The 24,249-nt window shown below is 48.9% G+C and overlaps 2 protein-coding genes across 2 annotated transcripts in view; one reads left to right on the plus strand and one right to left on the minus strand.

Annotated features, from left to right (window-relative positions):
* Nucleotides 1–17,819, plus strand: part of B4GALNT3 (beta-1,4-N-acetyl-galactosaminyltransferase 3) — a 71,813-nt gene extending 53,994 nt beyond the window's left edge. Inside the window, exons 10-20 of the mRNA XM_056341636.1 lie at nucleotides 1,480–1,623; nucleotides 2,038–2,147; nucleotides 3,042–3,142; nucleotides 4,379–4,455; nucleotides 5,006–6,014; nucleotides 7,576–7,874; nucleotides 8,262–8,415; nucleotides 9,171–9,243; nucleotides 9,709–9,862; nucleotides 10,606–10,732; nucleotides 11,520–17,819. Coding sequence (XP_056197611.1) covers nucleotides 1,480–1,623; nucleotides 2,038–2,147; nucleotides 3,042–3,142; nucleotides 4,379–4,455; nucleotides 5,006–6,014; nucleotides 7,576–7,874; nucleotides 8,262–8,415; nucleotides 9,171–9,243; nucleotides 9,709–9,862; nucleotides 10,606–10,732; nucleotides 11,520–11,628 — 2,357 coding nt within the window. The 3' untranslated portion in view covers nucleotides 11,629–17,819. The remainder of the gene's footprint in view (nucleotides 1–1,479; nucleotides 1,624–2,037; nucleotides 2,148–3,041; nucleotides 3,143–4,378; nucleotides 4,456–5,005; nucleotides 6,015–7,575; nucleotides 7,875–8,261; nucleotides 8,416–9,170; nucleotides 9,244–9,708; nucleotides 9,863–10,605; nucleotides 10,733–11,519) is intronic.
* A 160-nt stretch (nucleotides 17,820–17,979) lies between these two features.
* Nucleotides 17,980–24,249, minus strand: part of NINJ2 (ninjurin 2) — a 49,780-nt gene continuing 43,510 nt past the window's right edge. The window contains exons 2-4 of the mRNA XM_056341637.1: nucleotides 20,733–20,964; nucleotides 19,193–19,377; nucleotides 17,980–18,309 (exon numbers count right to left, since the gene is read on the minus strand). Coding sequence (XP_056197612.1) covers nucleotides 19,214–19,377; nucleotides 20,733–20,964 — 396 coding nt within the window. The 3' untranslated portion in view covers nucleotides 17,980–18,309; nucleotides 19,193–19,213. The remainder of the gene's footprint in view (nucleotides 18,310–19,192; nucleotides 19,378–20,732; nucleotides 20,965–24,249) is intronic.

Consider the following 24,249-nt stretch of genomic DNA (forward strand, 5'->3'; position numbering starts at 1 on the left):
TGAAAGTAACATGGGATGGAGGTTACTCACAGAGAGAAAGAGGGGACTTGAGGCCCATAACACGGGAGCTGTGGGGATGCGCTGGCAGCTGGACACAACCGGGGAGAAGGGGCCTCTGTGGCTTTTCCAGAAGGTTTCACTCTGGGTGCTGGACACAATGGGATACACTAGTGATACTGGGGGATGCTGCTTTCTTCTGTCAGTCAGCCTCGGGTGTCTTCAGGTTGCTACTGGATTGCAGCAAGAACATCAGCCCAATCCCTCCTGTTTTTTAAACCCTTCTTAGTGCATCAAGCGATGCCTTTTTCAGTTAAGGAGCTTCTTAGTCCTGGTTACCCTTATTTAGCTTTGTCAGCATCACTTTCTTTTGTCAGCATTCCCTCTTCCCATATCTACCACTCTCGCCTTCCAACATCTCTGGCCTTTTTTCCATGCCAACACTTTTGCCTCTAGAAGACTCACTGATGTAGTTGAGACATCTGTTTGCCGTGTCTTGAACTGCAGCCTGCTGCTGTATTTTCTGAAATGAGGACTAGGCTTTCTGATAGGTCTTCTGTCCCCATCCTTTTTCCTTCTGCTCTTTTCTTCTTATTAATTCCCTGTAGAAGGGAAGACTCAAATCCCAGAAGATCCCTTTGCAGTGAGGTACAGTGCTGCAGTCTCATCTTTGTCTGGCACCTTCTGCCCAAACGGTGTTTCCCTCTTCCGTATCAGCACGTGGCTGTTTCACGTGTCATCCCATTCCTTCTGGGTTCCCGTGTTGTTCAGTCCCCAAAAGTTGCTAACAGTAACTCGTGCCCTTGGCAGTGTGCTGCCTTTCCCTCCTGGATATTTATTGTTACCCTTATCTCAGAGTGAGATCGTGGAGATAGAAAGTCCTTTGGCAGCGACACCCAAGAAGAAACATAACCAACACCCAGTCTTGAGTTTAAACTTCCCATTGCTTACTGGCTTACTGTTGGGTCACTGTTCCCCAGCTGGAGTACCATCCTTGGCCACCAAAGGCCTCGCCCCAGGGTCCTGATCCTTTTCCAGTCCGGGAGAAAGCTCTGCTCCTCAGGTTTCTCCTCCCATTCATCTTTTCTATCTCCTTTTAAAGTACATTTAGTACTAATTCAGAAGTGTCCAGTAATTCCTGCCAGCATGGGGCTTCTTCAGCATACCACTGCTGGTGTGTCCAAGGCAGGAGGTCATTTTCCTCCATTACTCATCACTGCGTTTATTTTCTTTCGGCGGTAGCCATGTTCCTACCCACAGCTTTTGTGTTTCCAGCTTTCTGAGTCAAAGCCTTTCCTTCCCACAGTGTCTTTGCAGTGAAGCTCCGGATCAGCACCATTTAGGCGTTGCTACGCCAGAGACAGCATTAGTGCCGTGGATGCAATGCCATTTGGAAAGGGCTGAACACTGGACAGGGGTGCTTACTGAGACAGGGGATGAATTAGCCCTTCCTCCCCCTTCTGTTGTCTCTCTGGTTTGTAGATGAGACGCTTTTAAAGATGGATGAGGTTGGGCATATCCCACAGACGCTGGCCAGTCACACGAGCCGTCGGGCTGACAGCACAGGCAGCAAGGCACACCCAGCTGACATGTTGAAGCCTGACCCCCGGGACACTCTTTACAAAGGTAAGACTTGCAAAGCGGTCGAGGAGGTAGCTGCAGCCTGTCACAGCACGTGCAGTAGCACAGCTGAGAAAGATTGCCCTCCTACACCACGGTTATCAAAGGCCACACTTTTTTTCTCCCCAGTCAGAAGAGAGGGGCAGCATACAATATCAGTCACGGTAGGAGACAAAGCACAAACTAAACCCAGCTCCTCTTTCTTGGCATCCATCTCACACAACATCCCCAGGCATAATACTTACATGTAAGTGCTGTAGAGGAATGTAAAGAAATGAGCTGTGCAAGATAGTTTGCTTTATGTTTCTGTTAGTATTTCATGTGCATAAGTGGAAACCAGGCACAGAAGCAGCTAAGCTGGTGCGTTGGTTGCAGCAGGGCTCCCCCAGCAACGCTTGCCTACGTGTTTCTTCTTCTCAGTGCCTCTGCTCAGCAAGTCTCGTGTGCGCCGAGCCTTGCCAGACTGCCCGTACAAGCCCAGCTACCTGGTGAATGGATTTCCTCTGCAGCGCTACCAGGGACTCCAGTTTGTAAGTTTTATTCCTTAAGCAGGTGCTTGCCCAGGGGAACACAAGGAGGAAAGAGGGAGACCCCATTAACCACGGGGACCTCTCCACTGATCTGAAGCTCCTGGGCAGATTTGACTGTGTGTCCCAGTACATGCCAAAGGACAATACCAAGAAAAGGGAGATGCTCACAGGTCTCACTGGGGTACAAGTGTGTGTGTGTGTGTGTCTTACAGAGCCCCTTGGACCTCAAACCAGAAAGCTGAGCTTGCCTTCACACAGAGCCTCACAAAGGCCAAGGATTTTATTCTCCACAGGGTGAACTGTAGTCTGTGTGAACTACTAAAGCCCCTGACAAGCTTAAAACTAGTCTTGAGGCCGAGCTCACATTTGTGGGGCATGCGACATATCAGGGATTAATCCCCTGCATAGCAGAGCAGGCTCTGAGGTCTGCTGGGGACAGGTCACCTGCATGGTTTGCCCTCCCTGGATGCCAGTGCAAGCCAGCATTCCCCAGGGGGCTCACAGCCAGGGCAGCCCCAGCTCCCTCAGCTTTGCCTGGAGGTCTCCCCACATGCTTCGTTGGCTCCTGTGATCCCCTGCACCTCTTCAGGAGGACTTGCCCACCTCTGCCCCAGCTAATTCTTGCTCTGTTAGAGGACTTAAATGCACAATTACAGAGGTGGACAAACAGATGGCGAGAGAAAGAGAAAAAGGCACACCCATGCACACATCCTAGCATGCTTCCTTCTTTTTTCAGTTCTTGCACTCTGCTGCTGGGTGCCTTGGAGAAGCAAATAGTAAGCAACCCCTGCTCCCTCAAAAGAACTTGTCACCCTGCAGCTGTGTCTTGGTCACCTTGTGACTGATATGCGGCATTTATGAGGATTTTACTGTGTTTTCCTTGTTTCTTCCCAGGTTCATTTATCCTTTGTTTACCCGAATGATTACAGCCGCCTGAGCCACATGGAGAAAGACAACAAATGCTTCTATCAGGAAAACCCTTATTACTTGGAAAGGTAGGATGCTGCAAATGTGGGTTTCTAGCAGGGGGGGAGGAGATGATTTGAAGGCTGGAATTGAGGTGGAATTTCATACTCACTTCTGTAGGACTCTCTTAAATATCCCCTAAGCCTTGCAAAACATTAAGCATTTAGTTTCTTTCAATAACTTAGGCTTCCTTTAAGTGAAACTACATTTAGGTCTCAAGGGGAAGCTGCCATGCTTCTCTTGCTCTATTAACCCAGTAGCTGAGTCAGAGCATGTTTGTTCCATTACATCAGGGATCCAGCAGCTGGAGCCTCCTGATGGCTGTCACTGTGAAAACCAAACCGTGCTCACCACCAGGCATCTCTTTGGGGAAAGAAATGCATGTTGTTCATCTTTTTACTGGGGTCCAGCTCCCAGCGGTGGCCCTGTGAGGGAGCCATCACTCGTGTCTTCCCCCGTGCAACAGGCAGACACCTTGTGTGAACACTCTGCTCTGTTTGGGAGGACTTGTTTGCAGGATAAGGAGAGCCACTTTTCCAATGAGATAACTGGTGGTGGCTTCCCCATGCTCAGGATCTTCTTCCTCCTCCAGGACTATTTTGAGGGCTGGAACAACACACCGTATTGTAGGTTTGGGAGGGAACTCCTGGGACTGGGGTTCATAGTGAAGGGTGGAGAAGGTGGCTGCCATGGTCTGGAAGGTGCTACTCAGGTTTATTGCTTTGGTAATTATTTTGTAGTGTGATAGGATTTGGGAACTAGGGGGCCCATTTTGCTTGGCTTCAGTGCACATGGAGGAAAACAGTCCTGGAAATCCCTCCCAAAAGCTTGAAGCATAGGCATATGAGGACAGCACACACACAGTGGTGGTATGAGAGAAGAGAGGGAGTTCATTGCAATTGCCTGCCTTGGCTGCTTTTGCAGCATGATGACTTGTGTTGGTGAGCGCTACATCGTAAGCAAGCTTTAAGGGAGGCTAAAGAAGTGTTTCAGGGTACTTATACTGGGATTTCCTCCTGCACTTACGAGAAAATACCGGAGAGGCTTGAGGTGATGAGCAAGGTAAATGGGTGTCTTTGACGGTGCAGAGTAAGATCTGATTGCACAAAGATATGAAAGATGGTGATGGTGATAGGAAAAGGAGGATCTAGAGATGCTGGGTAGATGTATAATAATGGACCATCACCTCTGAAGCAGTGGCCGTAATTTATTTGGAGAGGGAAAAGTAGCTTTCATCCAACTCGTGTTTTGCCCTTCCCTCTCAGATTTGGATTTTACAAGTACATGAAAATGGATCAGCCAGAGAAGAGCCTGGACTCTGGAGAAAATATAGACCAGCCAGGTAGGGGCCCTAATGTCAGAGCCTGGAGGATCCTTTTACCTGTCATTTTCGTGTGTGATTTTCCAGCACCAGCTTAAAGAAGCTGTTGACTTTCCGTACAAAGGAGGTCACAGCCATTCCCTGCCAGATTGCTGTGGTTGGGAGATTTTTGCTGCCAATTCCACATCTCTTAAGGGCAGGCTGGGAAGTCACCAAACGGTGGCCAATACCAGCAAAAATGTGGGCAGAAGCAATGGAGCCAAAGGTGTGCGGCATGGCAGCTTATACTTACACCTGCCCTGCAAAGCTGTGGCCAGACAAACAGCTAAAGGCAAAGCCAGACACCTCCACAGCGTCTGGCAGTGCTGGCTCATAGGGTGCTGAGCAGGTAGGTACCAGCAAGAGCACAGTGCCTGTGTGTGAGAGCATCCCTGTCCCTCTCACCCACTCAGCAGGAGAGGCAATGCTGAGGTGAGGTGAGAGTAGCTGCCCCCAGCAGGGTGGGTGCCTGGGTCAGGATGGGGAAGGCTGCGGGAGGGTGCCAGAGGTGTAACTGCAGTTACTCCCGCAGGCTCCCAGGAGGGGAACCTGGACGACCTGCAGTATGCGGAGCAGGACATGGAGGATACCAGTCCCCCCAAGCGCCCCAGCACAGGGAGAGCAAAGCTGGCAGGCAACGATCCCAGCAGCGTGGTGGGCAGCGATAACGTTCGTGAGGACTATTCCTTCCGGGAGCGCCGTCGGCTCCTCTCGGTGGTGGATGGTGGTGTAGGAGAGGGGCTACGGAGGAGAAGGACAAAGAGGTCTGGTGTCAAATCAGCCACACTGGTGTCTGCCAACCAAAGCCTTAGCCAGGCTGCCCTAGAGGGGAAGCCAATAATGAAGAGACCCCATTTAAAAGCTGGTGTCAAAGACAACTCCAGGAGCCCTCCACAGCACGCCAGGGTCATCCAGGGGAGAGCGCCTGTTAAAAAGGCAAACCCTCCTTCTAGGACCATGTCTGAAAGGCAGCAGCCTCTCGGAGGCCCTAGGGACTCAGGGGTCACAATTCCCAAAAGGATGAGACCTCGAGGAGACCTGAGCACCGCTAAGGATGGGCTGCAGCCAGAAAGCACCGTGCCAGCCAGGAAAGGAGGCCCAGTGTCTGGCAAAGCTGCTGGGCGCACAGTGAGCGCTGCCAGCCCCGGCCCGCAGCCTGGGCTGCCGCAGTGGCTGAACCAAGTGGAGTCCTACATTGCTGAGCAGAAGGCGGACAATGGTGAGGACGTGGGCAAAGGAGAGGCACAGGTGGCATCTCCTGTGCAGGGCAAGTCTGGACCTGTGCCAGCAGAAGAAGAAGAGGAAGAGGCAGATGGGGAACCAGAGGAGGAAGATGAAGAGGATTTCGATTACGTACCAGTGTTCGACCAGGCGGTGAAGTGGGAGCAGACCTTCAGCATGAGCAACCTGGACTTCCATATGCTGCGTACAGACTGGATTGACCTGAAATGCAACACGTCAGGAAACTTGCTGCTAAGAGAAAGGGAAGCCCTGGAAGTCACACGTGTCTTCTTGAAGAAGCTCAACCAAAGGACGAAAGGGTAAGGCACAGTGTAAAAACCAAGGGGCGGTGTCCCAGAGCTGGTATACGATGCTGCACGGGGAATACCTGTTGTGTAAGGAGCTAGTGGGAATCAGAGGGTAAACTAGATGTGGAAAATAAAGACTTCAGGCAAGGATTCTGTGTAGAAACCCAGGCTTTAAATACCTCTTTTGGCTGAGAAATGGGAGTTGTTGGGCACCAGACCATGTCTGGGGGCTGAATATTGCCCTCCAGCAGCTGGTGGCAGTAAACATGAAAGATTGGAGGTTTTCATCGAGCTGGCATCACTGGCCTTTTGCTGGCTTGGGTAGGTGTTGAGTGCACATATGAGCATTTTATCAGCAGGAGATTAAGAAACCCTGCTGATATGAAGTAGGACTGGAGCTCCTTGTGCTTGTGCTTTGATGTTTGCCACATCTCAACTTGTGAATCACTTGGGACATAGGACCAGAAAGGACTTACCAGATACTGTGGATCAGTACACTGACCTGAGAGACAACCAAGTACCCTACACTGTTAGCTGAATGTGTGCACCTCCTTCTTAAAACTAGCTAGATTTCTGCATCGTAGTACTGATTTGGGAAGATGTTTCAGCTCCTCACTTCTTTGATGACCCACTGGAGATCAGCTTTTGCTGGTACTCTGTTTTTACATGGTCTTGATATAGTTTTCTTTCTTCTCAAGACACCATCTTCATTGCCTTTGTGGCAAACAGATGTACCTTCTCTGAGCCTCTAGAAGCCAAACAATCCAACTCCTGGCCCTTCTGTTGAGATGGCCTCAGTTTCCATAATTTTCCTATCTGTTGTTCTCCATGCAGGTTTCAGTTTGAGTTAGTTTTCCTGTATATAAGTGACCATTGTCCTGCATGTTTTATAGAATGGGTCTTATTAGTTCCCAATCCCTGCTGGAAGTAGTTCTAATGCTACATCTTAAGATCACATTTGTTTTTTCAGGGTCACATCAGTCACAGTCACAATGTGACTGATCAGTACATACACGCTTTTCTCAGCATTTTTAACTGATGAGCGTCCATTTTGCAGCAGAAACTCTTGTTACGATCTGAAAGGCCACGACCTGGCATTTCATCCTGTTTTGGCCATTCTGAACCTACAGCTCACCCCACTTTTTACTGTATGATTGCTCAGTCCAGCTCCGTGTTTCTGGCTGATCAGCTGCTATGAGCCAAATTCACTAGCCCAAACATACTCCTTGTGCCAAGACCATTGTAGGAGGTGTTGAATACACTCACTATTACCAGCCCTACGATCATTCAGACACATTTGTTATTTTCTGTGTCACCTTCATTTTGTTTCCCTTGCCAGCTATTTTCTCTTGGATGGAATCCCAGGTCTAATCCCACATGCTTGTGGATTTAGGAAACAGGTGCTAAAGCTTCCCATGGGACTTCGGAAGCAGTGTGGCAAAGCAGGGGGAAGCAGGGGACAAAAAGGTTTGCGCTAGCTGGGAGGAAAGAGCCTAGCAGAGCTGAATGGGCTGGAGGTGGGAAAGGGGCTGGTGTACGGGGAACATGCCCACCCCAGCTGTATCTCCTGCAGGCGGTTCCAGCTGCGGCGTATCGTGAATGTGGAGAAACGGCAGGACCGCATGCGGGGCAGCCGCTACCTGCTGGAGCTGGAGCTGCTGGAGCAGGGAGAGCGGCTCGTCCGCTTCTCCGAGTATGTCTTTGCACGGGGCTGGCAGGGCATTGGTGGCGAGGAGGAGGAGGAGAGGAAGATGAGGAACCTGGCATGGGGTCGCCGGCGGCACCTGATGGCTGTGGCAAATGAGCCAGAGCTGTGCTGGCCCCAAGGCTTTTCCTGGAACCACCGTGCTATGGTTCACTTCGTGGTGCCAGGTAAGGGGGACCTGCCTCCCTGGGACATCGAGGGATGGCACGGTGGGCAGTTCCCGTGAAGGGCAGTCCTGAACAGTGGGGCTGGGCCAGCCTCAACCGTCTTGTTTGGGTCACTTCCAACTTCTATTCTGTCCAAGTTAAACCCCCTCAGAAACATGACAGGGCCCAACCTCCTATGGCTTATAAGCGCAAAGAAAACTCCTGTCAGGGAAAGAACCCACACTGATTTCTGGGCATTTTTGTCCAGGTTTTCAGCCTGGGCCCATTTCAGCATCCCTGCAAGGTTAGCAGGGTTTGAGGGGAGGCAAGAAGCCTTGCCTATTGAGAAGCCACACCATTTTTGAAATAAGTTTTGCTTTGATTCTCTCCCTCTTACAATACAACCAGTGAAAAACCAGGCACGTTGGGTGCTGCAGTTCATCTCTGACATGGAAGAGCTGTTCCGAGTCACTAAGGACTCATACTTCAACATCATCATCACAGACTACAGCAGCGATGACATGGATGTAGAGAAGGCTCTGAAAAGGTCTGCTTTGCACAGGTGAGAGTACTGCTTGGTCATGAAAAGCTGCTACCTGCACGTGCCTGCAAACACAGCATATCTGCCCGTCTCCGTGTATTGACCAGCCACAGCCTCCTGCAGCTGGAAACCCAACGATAACATCCATCCAGACCTTGCACATAGACATGAATATATTGTTGTTATAATGTACATGGACATATACTGCATATAATAGTGGTATAAAACTGTAAGGCGATACTTGTTGTAGTCATCCATCCAGATGTGCCTCTTTTCTCCTGGCTTTTGGTCAAGTTTGCCAGAGAGAAGAGAAAGCAAGGCTCAACAGTGATGGGGCAAGGGGACGGCAGAGTAGACAAGCAAGCTGTGAGAAATGGGACAGAGAGAGTGGAGGCCTCTGGGGACTCTGCTTGCTGGAGTAACTCTCTGGCTTACTCTACTCTGATCTGAACCATCCTTGGCTGGTCATTTCCTTTATGTGCCAGGGGTTCCCAGTAACAGGTCTAGTCCTAGGATAGAGCTGGACTAGAGATGAGGAGACTTTTGCCAGGGACTGCCCTATCCTTGCTGCACAGGGGGAAGACCCTCAGGGCACACTGGGAACGGGAGCACTACTGAGCTTGCGCACTCACACAGCAAAGGCTTTCCTCCTCGAGAGGGTGCACGGCTGCAAGGGCAGCTCCACAGCATGATGCCTGCGGTGTACCACTCCAGTGCTGCTTTCTGTGCTTGCCAGCATGCGTGCACTGAACTTCTCTTTCCCATCTGACCCTCAGCTATCGATACTTGAAGCTGACAGGAAATTTTGAGCGTTCTGCTGGGCTGCAGGCGGGGATAGACCTCGTGACGGTAAGCCTGTGGAGGGCTTTGGGGTGGACAGGGAATTTTTTTGTACGTGTCTGGCTCTGCCTCTGCCTTTCATACACTGGTTTTTAGGGAAGAGAATAGCCTAGCAGACCAGAGCAAATGTAGGTGTGTTTCCTGTCCCTCCAGAGTAAGGGTCTCCCCCTTTATTCTGAGGAGCCAGTTCTTTTTTTGTGGGTTCTTGGTCCACTTGCTGGGACTATCAGACAGGAGGGAAATCAGCAGTAGCAGCTTTGTGATACTGGTTCTGCCAGGTCATAGTCATAGTATTTCATACCCATCGTTGAATAGCCACTCAATGGCCTTTTTGCCAGCCCTTAGGGTCTCAGTTTCTGATACAGCAATGAATGGCTCTTTAATTCAACTCCCATATCTCTGTCTTCCTGCCCCTCAAGAAAGACTTACATAAAGTCAACCTATTTTTTTCCCAACCGGCGTGGTTGGTTCCAGGACCCACACAGCATCATTTTCCTGTGTGACCTCCACATCCACTTCCCAGCTGGAGTCATTGATTCAATCCGGAAGCACTGCGTGGAAGGCAAGATGGCCTTTGCACCCATGGTCATGAGGCTGCACTGTGGCATGTCCCCACAGTGGCCTGACGGTAAGAGGGAGTGGAGCCTTTTTGGCTCAGACCCTGGGGAACGGGGAAAGAAGGAGGGTGCCTGCCACCTCTAGATTTGTTCCTCTGGTGCTATTGAGACCTGGCACTTAAGGTACTTCCAGGGCCACTAGGTGAGAGTGCATTTGAGATGGAATGGGGTTTAACAGTGTCAGGTTTTTGGAATCTGAGATCAGATTGCTAGCAGAGCCCTTTATATGACATTTCTCCTGGTCATTTCCTGGGGCTCCCTATGGATTAGAGGAATTTGGAAAAACCCACCTTTACTCCTTTCTGTCCCTTTCTCTCTTTTCTTAGGGGCCACAGCTTGTCCTGAGGAGAGCTGGTAGCCCAGGGGTGAGGGAAGCCAGCCCAAGTCAGGGGGAGGAAAGTGGCACCGACCATCTGAGTAGGATTTCCTGTAGACAGAGGTGGCCATCCTGAGCCACCCAGGCACAGGGACGACCCTTTGAAGCTGGGGCAGTCCAGGTACATTAGGTACTCCGCTGCCAGACAGGGGATGTGAGAGGCTCTGCTAACAAGTTCACAGGACAGCCCATGCTGTCTGTCTGCAAGCCTTTTTCACTTCCCAAGGCTTTAATATGGTTGGCTCTGCCTTGGTGCTGTTGACTCTCTGGTGTCAACATCGTGCTAAAACTAGCTTGAGTCTCACTCCAGCAGCCCTGCTGGAGTCATCAGTGGTTCAAAGTGCCAACATACCTGTGTGTCTTTTGTGCTGTCCTCAGGCTACTGGGAGGTGAATGGGTTTGGTCTCCTGGGCATATACAAGTCTGACCTGGACAAGATTGGAGGCATGAACACAAAAGAATTTCGGGACCGCTGGGGAGGAGAGGACTGGGAACTGCTGGACAGGTAGGCATCCATTGTCATCACTCATTTGCGGAGGGGAAACCCATTAGGTTCTGGAGGACCAGTGGCCAGGGGACTGGGGATCTGAGGAGACTGAGGTGACTAATGCCACCATAAGTTTAGTCAGCGAGGGAGAGTCTCTGAGCATGTCCTGACCTCAAACCTAGTAGGCGAGTGGACAGCAAGAGCTGTTTCCTGGTGCCTCCCAGCCACGCTGCTGGCTGGCCACGGGCAGCTCAGGCGCTGGTGCTCGTGAAGACTTTGCCCTCTTCAAGCAGTGCGGTGCACAGTGGGTCCAGTTTGGGTCCCTCAGACTTCCCGTACGACTTACAGCAATTATGCAGAAGAGCGACTGTCAGAGAGACATTTAAAGATCACAAGGTACAGTTGCAATTTCTGAGAGGTTTATGATGAGGGATCTCTGCTGTACAAATCCTCCGTCTCTGGGTTTATAGTTCTACGGTTTGGGGCCTGTCCTGTCTTTTCTGTCAGATGACTGCAGAAAAGACTAGCATCCTGAACAATCCCATGTTGCCAACTGTCTTTCCTCCTAGCCTGGCATCTGCAGGACGCTCCTGACCAGTCCTGCTCCAAAGGGTTCACAAGTGTTCAGCAGGTGTCATTAGATGCCTGTTTAGGCATGTGAGATACCCCTGAGCTATTCTGGACTCTCTGGTTTGATTGCAGTCTCTTGACAACAGCACAACTTAACACAGATATCCTGGGGCTGAGCCCCCCAGTATCTGTGTGATCAAGTTTTCCCTAAGTCTGCCCTTCTCCTTTCTGCTAGGATCCTGCAGGCCGGGCTGGAGGTGGAGCGTCTCTCCCTGAGAAACTTTTTCCACTGGTTTCACTCGAAGCGGGGCATGTGGAACCGGCGCCAGCTGAAGACCCTGTAGCCTTCAACCCCAAAGCTGCTCGGCAGCACTGTCCACCATCTCGTCTTGACGTGCACTTTATCGAGGCACCCAGCCGAGCACACAAACTCTTCCTCTGCCTCCAGAGCCCTCTGATGGGATGGCACAGCCGAGGAAGGGATGGTCAGGCTAAGGGAGCGGGAGCTTCTCTTGTGAGCCATTGTATCCGAGACGTGGGATCCGTGTCTTGCTGGGAAGGCATGTGGGCGAGACGTCAACACGTGAAGCAACCAACTTGTGTTTCCTGCCATGCAGTCTGGCGGATGGTGCAGTGGGAGAGGTGCCATGTGTCCCACCCGTTGAGTCTTGCGTGGTGCAAACCAAACAAACACAAATCCCAGCTAAGCCCAGAATGCTTTATTTAGAGTAACACAGCTTCTCTTTCAATACCTGAATGAAAAAAAGATAAAAAAACCCAACCTTTCCCTTTTCCCCTCCTTCTCCCTCTCTCTGGTATCTGTGCCTTTGGACAAGGGACCAAAGTAAGTTCTCTGAACTGTGTTGTGTCCTCATGCCCATGTGCTGACCCAAGCAAACCTGGATGTGGAGGAGCTGATAGGCACTTTAGGCTGCTGGTGCTTAGACGTTTCTCTGTGCTTTTCACTTTAGTAATTTTTAAAAACTGTGCTCATATTCAGTGAATTATGGGCCATGGATGGAGATGCAAGTACACTTCCCTTATGAGAGCCACGTTTGCCTGCAGCTGGGTGAGGTGGCAGGGGTTGATGTTACAACTCCACCTAAATTATTGATCCACTGCCTGAGGATAGTGGAGGGGTTATACAGAGAAGCTAGGAGGGCATCTCAGGAGGAATTTTGCAGCCTTATATGACAGACATGTGTGTTTGTCCTAACAATATCAGGGAAACCCTAGCAGGGAAGAAGTGGCAATATTTTATTAGTTGAAATATTGTTGTTTTGTCAGAAAAAAGAGGAGACAGAGTATTCTGCTCTCTAAATCCTGTACATTTATGCATCATCTAAAGGTTAATTTAATAAGTTATGGCCTCACAGTTATGTCTTGTCATAGTTTGACTTTTATGTAAAGAGCAGGCTTCTTGATTGAAGAACCAGCACAGCTGTTGGTGCTTCATCGCCGGAACAGCCTTGGGAGCTCTGGCCCAGTACGGAGGAGGTGTCCTCAGGCCTTAGCACGTGCACTGGGTGCAGAGAACAGCAAGGACAGAAGAAGATTGAGTGAGTAAAAGGATGGGCAGACCCATGCTGGCATTGACCCAAGAACTGTGGGAAGAGCCCCTGTCCACACCTGGCCTGATGCTACAGGGAATTCTCATCCCCTAAAACTCCTGTTAATGTAAGGCAAGATTTTTTACCCCTGTAACCATTTTACAAGACTACAGAAAGTCAGAAATCCCAGCACAATCAGTGCCCTGCACTGGAGCTTCAGTGTCCACATACCTTGCTGAAAAAGCTGCTACCAGTCTCAAGCTTCAAGGGAGAGCATGACATAGGATGCTGCTCACGGCACCTGGCTCTGTGCGGAGTTGCTGAGAAGTGAGTAACGGAGGTATGCAGGATACAAGCAATGCTGACATGCTATTAGACTTGTTTGTGTTTTGTGCTGATAGAGTGGATGCCATTTCAGAATAGGCATTCGTTTATTAATTCTGTGGTGCTTGACAAGTCCATCAGATTGCACTATTGCAGTAGAAAACTGAACATGCAAGTTCTGGCACGTGAGATAGAAATCTTGTCAAATCATCTGCTTGCCTCAGTCTGGGTTTTGTGACTGATGGAGTCCGAAAAAGTCAACTAGATTTCAGGAAGTTCTACTGTGCAGTGTGCAGCTGTGGTGAGAAGTGAAGAAACGGCTGTGTCTCTGGAGCCTGTGACAGAATGCAGACACTGAGTATCTCAGAAGAGGCAGCCTTAGCCTTTTGCCCAAGCCAGAGCAGTCTTTTTGTTGAGAAAAAGTACGTTACCCATGTGGAGACTAAATGAAACACTGCAGCTGGGGCAAGAGGGAAGAGGATGACAACAGTCAACACTATTATTTCTTTTTAGATGTGTCATAGGAGTTGAGGAGGCCAAAGCCCTGTGATGCAACGTTGCAATAAGCTCTGCTTCTGCCTGGAATGTGCAGTGTCAGTCATGCTCTCAGTGCCTGTTGGAGCCTGTGCTTCATGCAAACACAGGCACAACCCCGCGAGTGTGCAGGTGAGCTGCTCTCCAGGCTTTGGGACTGCGCCTCCGCAGCCTGTCTGGGCTAGCTCTGTCACGCAATCCCTGTGGAATGGGGAGAGGCTGGCAGGGAGTGTGAGCACTGAGACATGGTAAGGCGTTAGCAGGACCCAGCTGTTTGGCCCCATCGAGCAGAGAAAGGCATGATGCCCATTTTGCAGATGGAGAACTGGTAGATTCAATGGTGGCCCTTATGTCATGCACAGGAAGGATGGGTTATTTGTACCATGTGCTTTCACATCTGCTTCAATGTGGTCTGCAGCACCTAAAGTTAGCAACTGGTGTTCATCTGCAGACTCTGGAAAGAATTAGGTGCATCCAGAAGGTAGCTCACTTGGCTTAAATGATATGAGTAACTCTTCCTCCTCACCAAAGAGCATAGTCAGCAAAGAGTGAACTGGAAAGGAGGGTGCAGCCCTCACTCCAGCACTGCCAGGGGAATGTGAGGATTTCACCTTCTTCCTTCCTTCATGCCTTGTAACCCAGGCCAGTGGCAAGCAGGACTGGTTACCTGGTGAAGACTCCTTGGTGGACATGTAAGGAGTTAGTAGGTTTCAGCCTAGTTTCCTGATGGCCAGTGAATCCACTGTCAAAGTTGCCATCACGAATATCTTTCCCTTTCTAGCACAGTGAGGATTTTTAGTTGGTATTTAAGCATTGCGGTAGTAAATGTGATTAATACTAATTGGCATTAGTTGGCAGCCTCCATGGAGGAGCATGGAGGGAGCCCATGGGGGCAAAAGCTGTCTTCCAGCCTGCATGCTCAGAAGCTGTTGTGAGTTGTAGGGAGAGAAGGGGCTACACGCTCCTCGACTTGTCAGCCAGCAGCAAGTCTTGCAGAAGCGGCACCGGGCTTTGCTCTGAGGCTGCAGCCCCTCTTCCAAACCAACCGCAGTTTTTCTCCCCAGACAGAGTCATGAAGAGGGAGGGAGCAGGGAGCATGGCAGGAGCAGGTAGTCCCGCAGCCATGCAGTGAAAGGATGTGGTCATCCAGGGCAGTGGCCAGGCCACTGCGGTCCCTGATCGCCAGGTGTTTTGCCACATCATTAAGTGTTGCGTGGCACACACTGCTGCTGCAAGGAGGGCTCATCCCTGGGTCCAGCACAGCTTCTGAAGAGCAAAAGGGAACGTGGCTTTGCCGTGGCCAGGAAGCTGACTTCCCCCCCAGCAGTCAACCTCATTTCTGTTACTGGGATCTTTTTAGGAGCCTGAGTTTGCGGTGAAGTCTGCCCCACGTTTCTGGCTTTCGTGCACATCCTGGCTATGTCCTGCCTTGATGGCAGGAGGAAATCAGTTGCATGGGATTTCCTGTGCAGCAGGCAGGCAGGCAGGAGGGAGCTGGGGACAGCTGGGGAAGCGATGGGCCATGCTGCAGAAGAGACTTTTCCTGGGGCAGGATGTGGCCAGGCTGGGACCCCGGGCCCCCAGGCACAGGTTGCACGGCAAGGGGGCTCTACCTACAAATGCCGATACCATCTTCAGGACCGAATTGTGGGGCTGAGGATTGTTTTGCAGATCAGCAAGGGAAATGTAGAAGGGCTAGCTTTTATTCTGAGAGAAATGTATTGTGTGAAAATTATGGTGTGACTTGTTTTGTCCTTGTCTTTAATGTTTGCCTAGTATGAACATCTCGCCTCTCCTCATCGCCTACAAATGTCTGAAGTTGTTTTTTAGATACCGATGCCTTGTGTTAAAAATCTTAATAGTACCTTTGAACTATCTGCCTTAAAGTGGGTCTGTGCCTTCAAGACAACTCCTGGGCCACCTCTCTGTCGGAGCTGGGGGTTACACTGATTCTCCTTCATGTTTTATAAATACATTGTCTTTCTACAAGAGCTGAGTTCCATCCGTGTGTTTGTTACACCCATGTCACAGGCATTAGAAACCAAATGTTGCTCCTCTGGCTTCATATGACCAAAGGTGTAGGCAATACCAGAGAGACAGGTCACTCTCTGCCCCAGCCAGTGAGAGCTGTGCTGCAGGTGGTGGGTAGGTGATGCAGTGAGCAAGGTTAGCCAGGAGCGAGGTTCATTTCAGTCCCCACTAGGGCTGTAGGAAGTGGGATGGCAACAAAACAGTTTTTCTCGTGTCTTCCTGGGTTCATGTGAAACAAGGTAGAAACATTGGACAAATAAGTGTCCCTGCAAAGCACAAGTGCGATGTGATCATAGAGAATGCGGAGGAAAAAATGGTCTCTCTCACAAGCAGGGGACGATTCCTGGAGAAGACCACAGGTGAGAGACTAGACCTGAGCTCAGTACTTGGCACGGCCTGCACAAATGGGAGGTCAGCTTTCATGGCAGCTGCTTATTTACATTCAAATTTGGCCCCTTTTTGCTTCAGATGTGCCTCCTCTCAGTATAAAAAGCTTGGCAGGAATGGGACTCAGACATGGCGAGGGAAGAAGGCAGCCAAGGTTGCTAATGAGTCTGCTTCCATTATAATGAGAAACTGTTATTAAAGGTGGTGGAGGGGGAAGGCATTCCAGCGCACTGCCAGCACTCTGCTCTCCTGGGCTGGGCGACGGGAATCCCTCTCTGATCAGGCAGCCCTGTGTGCCACTGTACCTGACCTGGCAGCTCTCTGAGATGATGATGTTGAAGTCTGGTAATGAAATTCCCCTCACTGCTTCTTTCCCGGCTGAAACTTTTCTTTTTTTCTCTCTCTTTACATTCAGTCATCAATGCTAATTGCTTTGCCTCCTGCTCTGTGAAACAATGAGTCACAGGATTTGGGATCTGCACATGGGGTGTGTAATTTTTTACCTTTTCATGAACCCAGCTGGCCAGTAGTGGCTGAAATCCCTTAGCTGGTGGTTTTGTGTTGGCTAGAACTAGTTTTGCAGCCTCTACAGTGAAGCCTTGTCCTAGAGGAGAGTAGAATAATGGAGGCTTCCCAGAAACATTCACCCCTGTTTGCTGTCGGCCTCAGCAGAGACTGAGGACCCACAAAAGCAGCAAACGCGGTGTCACTCCAGACCCGCCATCCCCCAGACAAAGGGGAGGATGGGACTTTACCTGCTTCACCAAACAGATCCCAGACTGTGCGCAGGTTTGCTGATTTAAATTCTGGTAAATATGCAACTGGCATTTTCCACCCTACTCTTTCTATGCAACTTTCCTTCAGCTGCAAAAAAGCTGCTGTCATTTGCAGCTAATAGCTGATGCTGGCCCATAGCCTTTGCCCACAAGATCATCCACACCCTCTCCAGAAAAAAGCACCACCCATGACTTACACAGAAATTTAGTTCTTTAAAGTCAAATGAAACCTGCCTGTATCTGGGTTGTTTAAGTGTCAGACACTCCAGTAGCTCTTGAAGACCAGTATGTGGACATTTTTGTAACATTTCTTTCTCAGAGGTGGCAAGAGTATACAAAATGAAAAATCCATGTTGAATTCTAATTCTGCTGTACAATGAAGAAAATAATAGTCAGAAGAGCATGCCATTATTTAAATAGGCTTACACCAGGCTATTAAAATATCAAATTTTTGGCACATTACAGAGTTACAAAATCTAGGATAAAAAATTTTTACTCTTTCAAAAAAAATCTGAAAAATCATTACTTCAAAGACTTTCTTTTTTTTTTTTTATGGAAACAAATGGTTCTAGTACAAGAGAGTTCCCAGCATTGTCAATATAAAAATGATATATTTAAAAACATTTGTGGTAGTGATAGACCTTAAATTATAATGGTGATTTTTTAAATAAAGTGATAAACTATGCACCTGTCATTTCTTATTGTGACAATAAGTCTAGAGTGGTCTTCCTATGTATAATGTTTCTTCCTTTTTTACTAAATATTGTCAGGCTATTCTGACATCATTCCTGATAGGTCCCTGGCGATGACTTCAGACTTTAACAGCTATTTTCTGTCATTGTTAATTTTCCAATGCCGAAAATATCTGATTGTTTTCTTAACTGTGTTGCCTTTAATTTTAAACAACTAGGAAAACATTTGAACTGGTTTTAGCCTCATTAACATACACACGCTTTTCTATCCTTCCATAAGAACTTTTGTTTGTTTGTTTGAAAAATCCATTCCAACATTTTGGAAGTAAACTATTAAATAGCATTGCTTTAAGTATAGCAACTTATGCTTGAGACAAAAAAGCTGGACTTTTCTTGTTTATTTAGCCTACAAAGTAAATCATTCAATCTTCTTTACAAAATGTGCCAATACTGAATATGTGAAGCAGGCAACTAAAATAAGAGTTAAGATTTACAGAACTGTGCTTTGAAATTGTATACCTGCTGCTGTTCCTGCAGCTTTCTCTAGCAAAGTATGCTCTAGCTTTGAAAGGGACTGTTTTCACTCTGTCGGAACTGCAAAAGCCTTACACAGTGAGGGGCCGGTATACCATAACATGCACATGGTTTTGGAAGTTTAACTCAATTCTCTGGATTTGTCGATGGGCTTCTGCTGAGGTCAGACTTTCCCCACCAGCCATGCTGCTCACATCCTGCAGGGAAGACAAGAAATGCCAGTAAGGTTGCAGCAGGGTCCTCCACACTGCAAGGGCAGAGTGGAGCTGTCATGGCATACCAGGTCACTCAGCACCACGGCCACCCCTGTGGGTGTGGGGTCCTGCTCTTCAGCACTTGCACCCTTTCAGATCCCAAGCCAGCTGTGTTGTTATAGACGCTTGGCTTTTGCATCCTCCCTCATTGTATCATGTGTCCATCAAGCTTTCTTGCTGCCTCTTGCCCCAGTATATAGCATTTAAACTATGTTTACATGTTGCAGGTCATGTAAGCAAGAGATGTGAACTTTGCTTCTTGACCTAAAGCACTTTTAACCTAAGAACATGTCGTTGCCTCATTGACCTGACATGGGAACCCAAGCATTTGGTTGGACTCTTACTCACAAGAGTATGTCTTGAAAATAAGAGGTTCTTAAAATGGCCCTTGCCAAACCACACTGGCTGTGAAGAGCTCTTTCACCCCCACCTTGCCAGCACCATCCTTTTCTTCTGCACAGATAATGCTGCCATCTTTGGATACCTCCCAGAACACACCTAGTTTTCTTTCCCAAATTTAGCTCCCATCCACAACTGCCATCTACCTAGCACAAGGTCTGCAGCCTTCTGAAAACCACTTGCAGCTGATAAATCCCAGTAGTTGGGATGTTTGGTATTCTTGCTTTAAAGACCAAGCAAGGAGAAGTCCTCCTCTGAGGGAGTTTGTTCAGTGGCCCCAGAAGCTCATGGGACAACAACGTGCCGCTGGAAAGGCTTTGTTAATTTGTGCAGTTTCTCCTTCTCCTTCTCCACCTTGCAATGGTGTTTTCTGAGACTGAGAGCCCTTCCAGGGGCTGGCAGTGATGGGAACTCACCCCTTCCTTACCTGACCCCATTGCCCCATGACTTAGTAAGGTCGAAAATTCCTGGTAGGATAGAGGCCGGTCTTCTGCACCCCAAAGGCTGTGATGAAGATGTTGAGGATGACTGTGATAAAGATGAGAGCTGTGGCAGCGTTGTTGAGTATATTCAGGCGGGGTTGCTTTGCAACATCATTCAGGTTCAAACGAGCTGTGCAATACAGTGCAAAAAGAAAGGGAGATTTTTAGCTTGACTCCAAGTCCCCCAGACCCTGCAAGCCTTCCCTGCCTGGCAGATGTCCATGGTGCCCCCAGGCAGTGCAGCCACAAAGCTGGGGGAATAATCCCAGGAACCTTACAGGGGCCATAGCTTGCCCTAGGCTGATGTACAAGGACAGAGCAGAGGAAAACGTCTTTTTTTATGTCATGTCTTTGCTTTGCCATGGAGGTTCCATGGCCTTCCAACGGGCCAACCCAGAATAGCCAAATTACTGCTGCATGCTAGCCAGGCATGTGCTGTGTGACCCCCCCCCCCCCAGTGCATGGCCATGGGACATGGCAAGGGATGGCTGGGTGACATGGGGCACAAGGTCAGGAACATTGTGCTAGAGTTGGGAGGCCAGTTCTTCCTTGATGCCCAGATCTCACATATGTGCTGACACAGCTATCAACCCCCTCCTCACCCCCCGGGCCAAGAAGTATCTGGGTACATGAATGGGATCAGCTGTAGCTGATGGGCCTTGATCAGTTCGGACACGGGAACACCCTGGGTTACCAGGGCTGTCTGGCCAATGAGCCATGCAGATGGCAGCCTTGTGGCTTCCTGCCCTCAGTTGAAGTCCCCTGTCCCCCTTCTCCTCACAGCTGGCTCCAGCCACCGTGGCTGCCACCAGGAAAGGCTGTGCCATGTGGGGCAGGGGAACAAACACATCACAGGACTTCCTGTAGCCTGCCATCCTGCGTCTCACATAAAAATCCACAGAGGATATACAGGAAAAGTCAGTGTCCTGCAGACTTTTAATACTGGGCATGTGATGGAGGCTGGAAATTGCAACTGCTGTATTAGATGGAGCACTGGGCAAGCCTGTCTGAAATGCTGATGTTAATGTACTGTCAGTATAGCACTAGGAGAACTGTGGGACTGGTTTAATGTGAGATGAATATAGGGAACACCTCTGCCTAAATTATTATGTCTTCAGCTTGAGTGAGGTGAAAGCTAAAATGTAGTATCTGCAGGAAATGCATGAAGGGGCACATTACAGGATGGGCAGCAAGAGGCCCAAAAACCAGCTCTATCCCTACAACAGGGATTCAGCAGTGGGGAATTGAAGGACGTGTAGTGCTCAGAGCTGTTGACCAAGAGAAAAAAACCAGCACACTCACCACTTTGAAAACCAGTGACACAGACCTCCCCACCACCCATGTCAAGCTGTCCTCAGTTCTCCCACAGCCCTGGTTGGAGCTAGGGGGAATGATTTGGGGGAAGAGGCTTCTCCTTTCCATCCCCATGCCAGCCAAGCCATGGGGTGCCCTGCGAAGTTGCACATGCTTTGGTGACCACCTTACCAGTGATGATGAGGAGAATCCCTATCATCACCTGGAAGAAGAGGGAGATGCTGATCAGCACGATGAGGGTGGTGTAGTACTGGAAGGATGTCCCCTGCTCCAGCACCGCTTTGAGCTGCGTGACGTTTGCCATGAACAGTGCCACGTCCAGCATGCTCTCTGCCACGCTCTTCTTCGTTGCGTAGTGGTTGATGTTCATCGGCCCGTTAATCCGGAGCTGAGGATTCACGCCCTGGGGAGACAGGAGAAACTGCGTGAACTGGTGCAATTGCTAAGCTGACAGACTCATCCGTGCTTCTAGAAAGCCTGGGAAAGAGTCAGAGTTGCGTGTTTTAAAAGTGTAGAGAGTGCCCACGTTCCCCTCACAGTTGCCTCATGATATTAATAGGCACAAGACACTTGTGGTGATCAAGAGGTCAGCAAGGTTAGAAAAATACTGGTTATTTTTATGGAAAACAAACTTGTCCAAAGTTACAATAATGTAGATTACCCAGAGCCAGGGATTTTGCAAGGAATATTAAATTCTCTTTCCTTCAGGGCACAGACAAGCCTTACACTTACAGGGGATTAGATCTTCCATTTGGGTCATGTGTTCAAAGGCCAGTTCTGTTTAATATCTTTATCAATGATCTGGATGAGGAGATTGAGTGCACCTCAGTAAGTCTGCAGATGAGACCAGGTTGGGATGAGCTGCTTGAGGGCAGGAAGGCTCTGCAGGGGGATCTGGACAAGCTGGATCAGTGGGCTGAGGCCAATTGTATGAGGTTCACCAAGGCTCAGTGCTGGGTCCTGCACTTGGGTCACAACAACCCCACAGAGCACTACAGGCTGGGGCAGAGAGGCTGGAAAGCTGCCTGGTGGGAAAGGACCTGGGGGTGCTGGTCAGCAGCTGAACATGAGCCAGCAGTGTGCCCAGGTGGCCAAGGAGGCCAACAGCATCCTGGCTTGGATCAGAAGAACTAATGTGTCCAGCAGGACAAGGGGAGTGATTGTCCCCCTGTACTTGGCACTGGTGGGGCCAAACCTTGAATGCTGTGTTCAGCATTGGGCCCCTCACTACAAGAAAGACATTGAGGTGCTGGAGCATGTCCTGAGATGGGCAACGGAGCTGATGAAGGGTCTGGAGCACAAGGCCTATGAGGAGCGGCTGAGGGAACTGGGTTTTTTTAGTCTGGAGAACAGGAGGCTCAGGGGGGACCTTATTGCTCTCTACAACTACCTGAAGGGAGACTGTAATGAGGTGGGTGTTGGTCTCTTCTCCCAGGTTACAATCAATAGGACAAGAGGAAATGGCCTCAAATTGCACCAGGGGAGGTTTAGATTGGATATTAGGAAAAAATTCTTCACTGAAAGGGTTGTGAAGCATTGGGACAGGCTGCCCAGGGACGTGGTTGAGTCACCATCCCTAGATGTATTTAAAAGACGTGTAGATGTGGCACTTAGGGACATTTTTTGTGGTGGACTTGGCAGTGCTATGTTAACAGTTGGACTTCACGATCTTAAAGGTCTTTTCCAGCCTAAACAATTCTATGATCCTATGACTGTCAGTGGCTGGGCTTTATATCTTCTCCGAAGACTTTTTGCTGGCTACTGTTTTAGACAAGATGCTAGAGCAGATGGGACAGCCCACATTTTTGTTTCTGAAACCAGGAACACTATTTCTTCAAAACATCAGGCACTGAAACCCACCAAGACAAGGGGTGGGATCCATCACACCTGACTTCAATCATTCAGGCACATTTATTGTCAGTGGAAAGAAACAGGTATTTACAAGGGGTAAATCACCTGGTAGCCCTTAACCTAATTGCAAACTGTATATCTTTTGGCTGCTTTTAGCCATCTGTTTTTTCGTCAATCTTTGTTGTTAATTGAGTTCCCCTGTTAGCTGTCTTGACCCAAATGATGGGGAAAAAAAAAATAGAAAATGGGATGGTAGTTTTCAATTCACCCAGAGTGTCATCAGCTGGTAATAAAACAACAGTAAAGGCAACAGTTAACAAAAGATTTGGATATATCTGCAGCAAGCTATGATCTTTTTTCTTAAAAAAAAAAAAGAAGAAAGAAAAACAACACTTCAGTATAGCAGACAGGCTTCAGTTCTCGGTAATCAGCCTCCTGTCAACTGTAGTGAAGACCAGCAGCCTTGCCTTCAGCGCTGTCTGATGGATAACCCTTTAAATCTGGAGATAAGGGCCAGAGGTGACCTCTTTCATTCAGAATGGTGGAAGAGATTTCTCTAGTTGCCTACTGAAGTAGGACTGTGCCTACATAAAATGGTAAGTCCTGATTTGGTCCTTTTGTACCACATAAAGTAAAAAAATGTAAATTTACCTCCATGCTCTGGGCATGACATAGAGAAGGGCTATGGATAATGCTTTGTGCTGCTGTCTCTGATCTCTTTGTGTGTCCCTGGGTTTCCTCTATGCCAGGGTGGGAGTGTGAGCAAAGCCAGTGATCCTGGGAGAGCGCTGGATGTGGTTGTGTCTCTGATGCTGAAACTGGGGCTGGATTTCAGAGGGGGATTGTAGCCTGTGCCAGCAATCACCTTCATGTGGGGAAGATGTGTAGTAAAAAGTGAGCAGGAAGGCATGTGTCCAGTTTTGAACTATTGGTGAACTGTGATCCCTAAGAAAGGGCTGGCTTGGGTAGAAAAGTGCTTTGGGGGATTTTTTACTTTTTTAAAAATTTTTTGATCGCTGAAAGCATGTAATTCTTGTGGTTTCTAAAAGTAAAGTTACTGTGGTTAAGTGGCCCCTTTGCAAATCCTGTATTTCTTGCTGTGGAAGATAGAAGCTAAAGGATACTGGAAGGAGATAAAAGTAGAAGTCTATAGAGAGCTACTAAGGACTCAAAGGCAATGTGTACGTATTCAAGACTTATTAAACATTGCTGTCTGGTGTCTGGGGAAGAATAGAGGTATCTCATGTCTTTGGGAAAGGAGGCCAGCAAAAGATCCAATCCTGGGAACATGCTCTAAAAAACAGTATTTAAGTACTGCCCTGTCTCAGCTGGCTTCAAAGCAGGTGATTCTGTTGCAACAGAGTGGTACCCATACCAAGTGGTGCAAGGTTTGAGATTTGACCCTTTCATGTTTTTTTTCTTATCCCTAAAGAGTCAGCCCTCCTCCCTGCAGTGTCACAAAGCTGAGCATTGATAGTTTATCTCTGCATAAGGATGAGTTAAGGGTGCAAGAACAAGGACGCTATACAAACAAGACAGAGCTTTTGTTAAATGAGGGACTGGTACAAGGAGGCTGAGACATCTGTTCCCAGTCCCTTATATGGAGACAAATAAAGCAAGACAGGAGGTCTTGTTAAATGAAAACACATCTTCCTTTTGGGCTGCCCCCACACTCCTTTACCTGCAGTGTGAAATGAGGTAGAGCTGCAATGTACTGAGTTCTGTGACCCAGACAACTGGGCAATGAAAATAGACAGCTTTTACGTGGGCTTTTCTTGTGTGAATGAGCTCAATGGCATATTCCACTGTTTGAGACATGATGCCACTGATCTCTGAT

The sequence above is a fragment of the Falco biarmicus genome, chromosome 5, assembly GCF_023638135.1.
Source record: "Falco biarmicus isolate bFalBia1 chromosome 5, bFalBia1.pri, whole genome shotgun sequence".
NCBI classification, from domain to species: domain Eukaryota; kingdom Metazoa; phylum Chordata; class Aves; order Falconiformes; family Falconidae; genus Falco; species Falco biarmicus.